This window comes from Temnothorax longispinosus, chromosome 4 (genome assembly GCF_030848805.1).
Source record: "Temnothorax longispinosus isolate EJ_2023e chromosome 4, Tlon_JGU_v1, whole genome shotgun sequence".
Classification (NCBI taxonomy): domain Eukaryota; kingdom Metazoa; phylum Arthropoda; class Insecta; order Hymenoptera; family Formicidae; genus Temnothorax; species Temnothorax longispinosus.
This window is the reverse complement of record NC_092361.1, coordinates 10,726,388-10,736,708: the sequence shown is the minus strand read 5'-3', so window position 1 is coordinate 10,736,708 and position 10,321 is coordinate 10,726,388. Positions and strand designations below refer to the sequence as shown.

The 10,321-nt window shown below is 47.2% G+C and overlaps 3 protein-coding genes across 3 annotated transcripts; all 3 read left to right on the top strand.

Annotated features, from left to right (window-relative positions):
• The first annotated feature begins 5,025 nt into the window (after positions 1 to 5,025).
• LOC139812096 (uncharacterized) lies at positions 5,026 to 5,826 on the top strand. Its single transcript, XM_071776723.1, has one exon. It carries the CDS (start codon positions 5,026 to 5,028, stop codon positions 5,824 to 5,826), a length of 801 nt encoding a protein of 266 aa, XP_071632824.1.
• On the top strand, positions 5,827 to 7,317 carry LOC139812095 (uncharacterized). The gene has a single exon (XM_071776722.1). The coding sequence runs from the start codon at positions 5,827 to 5,829 to the stop codon at positions 7,315 to 7,317; it is 1,491 nt and encodes a 496-aa protein (XP_071632823.1).
• A 146-nt stretch (positions 7,318 to 7,463) lies between these two features.
• LOC139812094 (uncharacterized) lies at positions 7,464 to 9,845 on the top strand. Its single transcript, XM_071776721.1, has one exon. It carries the CDS (start codon positions 7,464 to 7,466, stop codon positions 9,843 to 9,845), a length of 2,382 nt encoding a protein of 793 aa, XP_071632822.1.
• Positions 9,846 to 10,321: the final 476 nt, after the last annotated feature.

Here is a 10,321-nt window from a genome sequence, read left to right as displayed (position 1 = left end):
AACATCTATTATAGTATTTATTAAAGTTCAAGTTGTCAACAATACAAAATTTCCATAAATTTTTTTTTCAAAATACTTTTCTTTGGTTCAAGAGTCTTTTTTAATTCTGCGGTGACCAGCTTCCCAATAAGGACATCAGAATCGTCTTCGTCCGGTGTCGGATTCTTTTTGGAATATACCCGCAATGCCATCGTACTTAAAGTAGTATTAATTTGAGAGAATGCATTTTCTACCAGGTCGATCTTTTGTCTTTTTACTGGTTTTTGGTTTCCCATAAAACAAGTAGACGGAGGACTCAATATTTCAGAATCTGAATCTGAGGGCATCGATTGCTGAAAAAAAGCAGTCGATCGGGGCAAGGAGAAAGTAGTTGACCGCTGTGGTGATGAAGCAGCTGATTGTTCTGACAGAGAGAAGCCTGAGAGAGGCCACGGGCGCGATTTCGCTGTAACTTTATTTTGAAGCGCCTCTATGTCCACAAAATGTGGACATTGAACTACGTGGCCAATGTCTATAAATATGTAGGTAATGTCCACGATTTTGTGGTGCTCTTCCGTGCTATGTCTACGACCTCGTGGTAACATATCCTCGAGGATCCTCGAGGATCAACGATTAAATAGAATAGATACGGCCAGTTTCACCGTCTTTCGATTCACGAGGCGAATAGACACGATTAGGAATAAGAATAGGAATAGGAATAAAAATAAGAATAGGAATTGTAAAAAATATTTTACATATATATTACATCTATATTACTTTTTATTTTTTAATTATAAAAAATGACATTAATGCCCCTACCCCTACCTCTACCTCTGCCTCTACCTCTGACCCCACCCCTACCTCTTCGCCTGGCTGTTCCTCTTCCTCTTCCTCTTCCAAGTGTAGCCGCAAGGGCCGCATGTATAATGTTTTGTAAATCTCGTGTCTGAAACAGAAAATTTAAAAAACATGTTAATACATGCAAAATAAAGAAGTAATAATAACTAATTAATTATAAAAATAATTATAACAATAATCATGATTAATTAATTATAAAAATAATTATAACAATAATCATGATTATTGTTATAATTATTTTTATAATTAATTAGTTATTATTACTTCTTTATTTTGCATGTATTAACATGTTTTTTAAATTTTCTGTTTCAGACACGAGATTTACAAAACATTATACATGCGGCCCTTGCGGCTACACTTGGAAGAGGAAGAGGAAGAAGAAGAGGAACAGCCAGGGGAAGAGGTAGGGGTGGGGTCAGAGGTAGAGGCAGAGGTAGAAGTAAGGGTAGGGGCATTAATGTCATTTTTTATAATTAAAAAATAAAAAGTAATATAGATGTAATATATATGTAAAATATTTTTTACAATTCCTATTCTTATTCCTATTCCTATTCCTATTCTTATTCCTAATCGTGTCTATTCGCCTCGTGAATCGAAAGACGGTGAAACTGGCCGTATCTATTCTATTTAATCGTTGATCCTCGAGGATCCTCGAGGATATGTTACCACGAGGTCGTAGACATAGCACGGAAGAGCACCACAAAATCGTGGACATTACCTACATATTTATAGACATTGGCCACGTAGTTCAATGTCCACATTTTGTGGACATAGAGGCGCTTCAAAATAAAGTTACAGCGAAATCGCGCCCGTGGCCTCTCTCAGGCTTCTCTCTGGTTCTGATGACGAAATAATTGATCGCTGTGGTGATAAAACAGTTGATCGCTCTGAAGCATTTGATCGTTGTGTTGAAGCAATTGATTGCTGTGACGGTGGAGGTGTCTCGGACGGAGGAGGTAATACCTGCAGGTAATTAAAAAATAAATTCACATTTTCATAAGTGATCTGTTTTTAATCCTTAATTAAATTACTTACAATTACAACAATAAAGACACTCGATATACACACATATTTCTAATTTACTATTAATATTCAATCTATTGTTCTAAATAATGAAATTAACTATTACGGTTGTTCTAACATTACTTCTTTCTTACCCAACATTTTGACCAATCTTTTACATTCTCCTCAAAGATTACTTAGGAGAAATAAGTTGTTACAATATGTTTGTCAAAACATTGGCCAAAAAATAAACAACGTTACAACAAAACCGTAAAGGAATCAATTATCTTAATTTGTGGTTCTCAAAAAACCTACCTACAAATAGTTGATCATTTTAATATTAAAATTACTCACTGGTGCAGGTTGCGTGTCAGAAATATCTGTCGAAGCGAGTATCAAATTATCATCGGCTTGCTTAATCGTTGGACTCGATAGCTGCGGCTGTTGCTGCAACGGCGAAGGCGTCCATGGTTACAAGTTACAAGTACAGTTAATTACATTTTATTACACGTGTAAAGGAATCAATTATCTCAATTCGTAATTCATACTCAAAAAACCTATAAATAGTTGATAATGTTAATATTATTATAAAATTACTCACTGGTACAGGCATGTCAGGAATATCTATCAGAATGAGTATCAAGTTATCGACTTGCTTAATCGTTGGACTCGATAGCTGCGCCTGTTGTTGCAACGGCGAAGGCGTCCATGACTACAAGTGCAGTTAATTATTTTTTATTACATGTAGTATGTATTTTGTTTTAGCATTTTATTTTTTACATATGTTATTATTATTCCAGTATACTATACTTCTCGTTCCAATGCAGATACGTTGTTCGTGGAATTATTCTGAGAGCGCGATCTCTGGTTGGTCACCTTTGGTGAAGTCATTTTCTGTAACAAATAAAATAAGTTTTGAAAATATGTTGTTCAAGCAGAATACATGATGTTATTTTAGAAAGAATATAGATTGCTTCTTGTACCCTGAAGTCTTGATTTATTCTTTTTGCTTGATGCATCTTCAAGATTGATGGCTGAGAAAAACTCATATTCGTAATACTTCTAAAATGTTGAAAAGTTCTGACAAAAATGTTTACACAGTACCATAAATATCCATAATAATTGTAACAAAAGTATACTAACTTTCTATGGACCATATGCTTTTCTAAAAAGTTAAGGTTCTCAAAGAGAAACCACTTTGGCCGTGTAGGCTTTCCAGCACCACTCCTGGTTTCTTGTTCGTGCAACGTTCGTTCTTTGCTAAAACGTTGACGGAGACGTGTCCATCGTGTTTGACAATCTGATACTGAAAATATAAATAGATGTTATTATTTAACCACCTGAAAGAAAATGCATGGAGAGAGTGATAGGTGGTTTCATACATGCATAAAGCATGGTTAAATATGTTTAGTAAACAACTTACATTCAATAAATTGTAAAATAAAGAACATTAATAAACAAATATTTTAAATCATAATTAACTTACCTGTCATATTCATAATGCTAGCCATCTCTCTCCATGCATTTTCTTTCAATCTCGTGTCCTTGTATTCTCTTTGAGTTTTGTCGTACAGATAAGGACGAGATCGTACAAGATCAATTAACAGTTCGTCACCATATTTGCAATTATCGTTAATGTTGCAATTTTCGTTAACGTTGTCATAATATTCATCCGATGCGTCGAATTGTTCTTCTTCTCTTCCCAAGTTAGTCGTATAATTAAAATGATCTATATCTCTCAAGTCTGACGCTGTATATAGTTGCACCACTTGCGAAATGAGCTTCAACTTCGTCCTGGAGCATATCAAGCAGTTCCACGATGGCCAGGAGGTTTTACTAGAGATGGCGGAGCAGTTGAATAATCTGGCGACGACAAGTCCGGTATCCGTGTTGTCCGAAGGCTCGGAAAATGTGGCGAATGCACGGCAGCGGCAGACGATGAATACGTTGCGCACGGAGGAATGTGTGGATAGCGAGGGTAGGCTCTACACCAGAAAAGTCGTGCAAAATGAGAAATTGTGGGACCGTACTCCGATTCGAGTGACAACGTCACAATCAGCAAAGGCTCCGATGATCGAAAAGTTGTTTTCGAATGTGGAAGGTTAAGGTACGAGAGAAACGCCTGGTGACCGCGTCGATGCGAACGTACAAATGCAATCAGTACCTGCAGCAGTTCTCCAAGATGGGAAATTTTCGCGTGCACGCCTGTCTCCGTGGCAATAATCGTTGCGAGTAATGCGATCCTGAGCTTTGCGACCCCTAAAGTATAACCTTTCATATACGTACGACTCAAAACATTCAAAACGTTCGTCACGGCAAAATTCTGAACGCTGATTGGTTAGCTAACCGAAATATTCGGTCGAATATTCGAATATTTTCGGGCCAGCGATACTTTCGCATCATAATCGACGGCCGTGGCCTTCGATCACGGGCCGGTCACGTGCACACTGTTTTTCCGTATAGTCTCGGGCATCGCTCGTGTTTTCGTCGTTGCGAGGTTGCGTACAGCCCGACCCAACACTTATATTATCCCGACAGTCGGGATCCGTGCGAAAGTACCATCGATCGAGAATATTATTGTCGTCGATCGAGAATATTGGGTATTGCCTTTCGAGCTTCTGCGACGCGTGTCCCGACGACCGCGAGTCGGATAGCATCTTTGTTTATCGAGCTAATCAGGCGACTAGTATTATTCTCCACGTTGAAATCGAGGAATGTTTTTATCGAGAATTTTCCCTCGTGACTTTGCGCGAGGATCGAACGGAGCTGTCCGCTATCCCTCACCTTGGCGAGCGGACATTCTTGTTTGTTTCCGCCGTGTTTCGATATTGTTGCTTCGAGTTGCCATCGCCTCAGGTTACCTATTCGCTGTCCTTCCGCTGCTCTTAGCTTCGTCTGATTGTGGTGGACGACCCCTTTGTTACATCATGTCTAAGAACGCACATGCTCGTCGCGAAGTATGCATTAGGCGGATGCGAGAGATACACGACCTTTTCCTGCAGGCCGCGACCGACGCGGCAATCCGAGCGACCTTCCTCGCTCGCTACTCGAGCGTAGCGAGAATCGCGGACGACTTTGAGAACACCCACCTGAAGGTCATCCAAGAAGCGGCGGACTTCGATGCCGAAGACGAGATCCGAGCCAGTTTCGACAAAATGCATTACGCAGTAAAAGGTCGCTATCACCATGAAACGGGCGCGCCACTCGGAGGCGCGCCGACCCTCGGGCCAGGCCTTGGTGGTCAAGTTGCCTAAGATCCCGCTACCGCAGTTCTCCGGTGACCTCACGTTGTGGCCTTCCTTCATCGCGTTGTTCAACGCGTCGATACACGACCAGCAGATCTCCGCGATAGAGAAGTACCAGTACCTGCTGGCCTCGCTCAAGGGGGAACCACTCAACGTGGTAAAAAACTTGCCGTTTTCCGCGGAGTATTATCCGATAGCTTACGACTTGCTGGTAGATCGATACCGGAATAAGAGAAAGTTAGCGGACCATCACCTGAATTCGATAATCGAGGCAAAGCCATTGAAGGCAGAGTCGGCCGAGGCTCTTCACTACTTATTAGATACGTTTACCGAGAACACGCGCGCGCTCGCATTGATGAAGTTCCCTACCGATTCCTGGGACTTTATCTTACTGAAGTTTTTGTTAGACAAACTTTTTCGTTCTCTTCGGGAAAAATTCGAGTCTGCTCACAGGGCTGAGGAGATACCGCGATATACTCAACTCACGAAATTTCTAGCAAAACATTGTCAGGTTCTTGAAGCCGTCGCGGGCCCGTCCACCAAAGCCAAGTCCGCGCCGGTCTCGTCGTTCGTGACTAACACGGCCAACTGCCCCGTTTGTAAAGAACAGCACTACGTAACGAAATGCTCGCAGTTTTTGAAACTTTCGCCGAGAGAGAGACAAGCTAAATCTCGCGATTTAAAATTGTGCCTCAATTGCCTGCGCTCAGGACATGGCATGAAAAATTGTCCTTCCGCATGAATGTGTCGGTCTTGCGGAACAAAGCACCATACGCTTCTGCATTACCAGCAGAGCTCCAATCCTCCTCCTAAGACCGAATCCATTAACGCGACTCCTGCCGAGCAGGACACCGGAAACGTTCCTCAATCGGAGGATGAGCCGATCGTGACAATGACTAGCCTAGCCAATAGAATCATCCTACTGTCCACCGTGCGAACCGAGGCGATAGACGCGCGTGGCAATGCGCTTCCGGTACGCATGTTGTTGGACAGCGCGAGCCAGGCCAATTTCATTACCAAGGGCTGCCTTTGGAGGAGCGGCTTTCGTCGCACCCAGCACAGTGCAACCGTGTTGGCGATAAACGAGGCTAGGGCGACCACGACGAGGGGCATCACCCCTCTCGTGATCCGCGCGCGCGGTCGCGACGACACTCGTTTCTCGATAGAGGCTACGGTCCTCCCGCGCATAACCTCGCCGCTGCCTAACGACAAGGTGGAAGTCCAATCGTGGAAACACTTGAAGGGATTGCCGCTCACAGATCCCGAGTATTATGTGCCCGGCAGTATTGACATTCTCTTGGGGGCGGACTCGTTTATGTCGATACTAAGGGATGGCCGTCGTAAAGGGGGCAGGGAAGAACCCGACGCCTTCAACTCAGTCTTCGGATGGGTCTTGACGGGCGTGGTATCCCCGTCAGTACAAGCAGCGCCCCTGCTTTCGTTCGCGACTACGCTCGAATTGATCGAGACATCAGTGGGTCGTTTTTGGCAATTAGAGGAGGTGCCGGAAGACACTTCTTGTTCGGACGAGGATCGGCGCTGCAAGGAGATCTTCGCCCAGACCACGTATCGTGACCACTTGGGTCGTTTCGTGGTTTCGTACCCGTTTGCGTCGGATCCTCCTACATTCGTCGGCTCGCGCTCTATAGCGGTTAGTCGTCTCCGCGCACTTGAACGTCGATTTAAATCTAATCCGGATTTTAGAGCTAGTTACAATAGTTTTATGCAAGACTATCTCGATAGCGTACACATGGAGGTAATGCGTAATCCATTCCCGTTGGATGGCCACATTTATTATTTACCGCACCACGGTGTATATAAACTAGATAGTACTACCACTAAGCTGCGGGTAGTGTTCAACGCGTCCTCGCGCTACCCCAACGGTCTGTCGATCAACGACACCTTGCTCAGCGGTCCGAAGCTGCAGCAAGACCTGCTCGCCATCCTGCTTAGGTTCCGCGCCGAAGCGATCGCTCTAACCGCGGACGTGAAGCAGATGTTTCGCCAGATTTGGATAAACCCGGAACAATGCGACTACCAACGTATCGTCTGGCGCTTCTCGGAGTCGGACCCTATCCTCGACTATCTCCTCAAGACCGTTACGTTTGGCTTCACCACCTCCCTGTTCTTGGCGATCTATTGTTTGCTCCAGTTAGCTCATCAATACCGCGAGAAATATCCTCTAGCGTTCGCAGCCTTCCTCGAGGCGCTGTATGAATGGATGACGTCGTGACTAGCGTTAGTACGGTGGAACAGGCTCGCGCACTCCGCGACCAATTACTATCGCTCCTCCGAAGCGCCGGCTTCGAGCTTAGAAAGTGGGCGAGCAGCCATCCTGCCGCGCTAGAAGGCCTTGACCCGTAGTTATGTAGCCAATCAATGTTAGATTTCGAGTCAAGCGAGGATCAATCTCAGAAGATATTGGGCCTTCGGTGGCACTCGCAATCCGACAGTTTCGGGTTTCAGGTCAACGCTTTGGATCGTGAGTGCACCAAACGCACTATATTATCGGAAGTGGCGCGCATCTTTAACCCCTTGGGCTTTCTGGCCCCACTCACCTTTACCGCGAAATGTTTAATTCAACGTCTGTGGACGCTTAAGCTAGACTGGGATGACGAGCCGCCGATGGACATTCGTTGCAGTTGGAACCGTTTCCAGACGGAGATCGACGCGTTGTCCTCCCTTTGCGTTCCTCGCGCGATTAACTCGGGCCATGTAGTTCGTTGTGAGCTCCACGAATTCTGCGATGCCAGCGAGCTGGGGTACGGAGCCGTGATTTATTTGCGAGTCGTTACGCGCGACGGCGTCGTGGTCTGTTTACTGTGCGCCAAGTCTAAGGTCGCCCCGCTTCGGCCTCTCACCATTCCCCGCCTGGAGCTCTGCGCAGCTCTGCTCTTGTCCGGGTTGATCGCATACGGTCGGCGAATCCTCCGCGGACACATTGACATCGACGACGAGTATGCTTGGACGGATTCCGAGGTCGTCCGGGCCTGGATCCGCTCAGCCCCACAGCGGTGGAAGACATTTGTTCGAAATCGCGTTGCCCTCATCCAGGACAACGTGCCGGTCTCGGCTTGGGGCCACGTCGATACGGAGTCTAATCCGGCGGATCATTGCTCCCGAGGACTTTATCCCCGCGATCTGGAGGCCAGTTCGATGTGGTGGGCGAGCCCTGAGTGGCTCGTGCGCTTCGAGCCCCGAGTTGAACCTTCCCACAGTTCTGAAACCCCTCCGACCAAGGAGGAGAAAATCGTATCGCTCGTAGCGCTCGATCCGCCTAACGCGGTACACTCATTGTTAGAGAGATTCTCTTCAATAGAGAAAATTTGTCGAATTATAGCGTACATTCTTAGGTTTGTAAATCACTTCCGTGCCAAATCGGCTCTCACGACTTTGGCCATAGATCAGCTCAAACTGCATTCCGCATTACTAGTAGTTGTAAAGATTGTACAAGCGGATACTTTTCGCGATGAGATCGATCGGCTTCGAAGCGGGAGAAGGATCCCCAAGCCTCTTCTCAAGCTCGCTCCCTTCTTTGATCTTACGGGTATTCTCAGGGTGGGCGGCAGGCTCGCTAAATCCGGAATGCCTTTCGAGAACAAACATCCTGCCCTACTGCCCAATAAACATAGGCTCACGGATCTCGCTATCGAACATGTGCACCGCACTAATCTGCACCCGGGTCGGCGCACGCTGCAATACTTGCTCACGCAGCATTATTGGATCCTCGGGGTGCACCGCGCTATCCAACGCGTACTCTCGAGATGTTATCGATGGTTCCGCGCAAATCCACACGCTTCCCAGCCTCTCATGGCGGATCTACCGGCCGATAGGGTCCGACAGGCCAAGCCATTTTCGTTCAGCGGCGTTGATTTCGCGGGACCGTTCAACATAGTTACGCCTCGAGCTCGGGGAGTCTTCTCCTTCAAGGTGTACGCGTGCCTCTTCGTCTGCTTTACGGTTAAGGCGGTGCACCTGGAAGTCGCCTTCTCGCTGTCCACGGACTCCTTCCTCGCTGCGCTGCGACGCTTCGTGGCCCGACGCGGACGCTGCTCGCTTCTCTATAGCGACTGCGGCACGAAATTTGTAGGAGCCGCGCGGGAGCTAGAGAGCCACATGAACCTCGCAGCGGAGCGAGAGAAGATCAAGTGGTCCTTTAATCCTCCCTCCGCGCCCCACTTCGGGGGCCTCTGGGAGTCGGGAGTTAGGTCTTTTAAAACCCACCTACGACAGACCGTGGGTGATCAACTCCTCTCAATAGAGGAATTCACAACGGTCCTCGCGCAGATCGAGGCCGTATTGAATTCCAGGCCCCTCTGCCCGATGAGTACCGATCCTTCGGACCTCGAAGTCCTATCTCCGGGTCACTTTCTCACGATGGAACCGCTCGTCTTTGTTCCCACTCACGACGTAACCCCGTTGCCGGTGAATCGTCTGAGTGAATGGCAACTCGTCCAACGAATGCACCAGGATTTCTGGAAGCGCTGGGATCAGGAGTATCTCCATACGCTGCAACAGCGTCCCAAATGGCGGACTTCCGTCAACCCGCTCGGTATCGGTTCGTTGGTCCTCCTCAAAGACGCCAACATGCCTCCTCTGCGTTGGAGGCGGGGACGAGTGGAGGCGCTGCATCCGGGCAGCGACGGCGTCTCGCGTGTCGCCACGGTGCGGGTGGCGGACGGCTCGATCACGCGTCCCCTAGTAAAGCTGTGCCCCTTGCCGATGGGCCCGGTTCCACAGGCGACCGATACAGATCGCTAGGAAAATACAACTCGTTGTATTTTGGTGGGCGGTATGTTTGGCGCTTACCAAACTGTATATAGATGCATGTATTATAATCGTTAGTTTAGTCCCGTTCGCATTCGTTGTACATAGTAGTCTTTCGCATACCTAGTATTTAAGTATTTCGGTGACTCGCGCGAAACATCGGCGGATCGCGATCGACGCGGAATCGATATTTGCGCGACTCACCAATCGGTGCTGCCCTCGCTCACCCCACGAGGGCACCCGCCTGAAAAACAAGTACTCGCTCGCGACACTTTTCCAGCGCCGCGAGCACGAGACACTCATCGTCGAACCGTCTCAACTTCTCGACGTCTCGGAGCACTCTCGCCTTTACAATTCGGAGCCCGATAGATTGATTTAGCTGCCTGCTAGTGCGATCGCCGGCTTTCTCTGTGTGCCTTGCTTGTTGCCTATTTGCCTTGCTTGACGACGGCACAACGAACGGTGAGTCG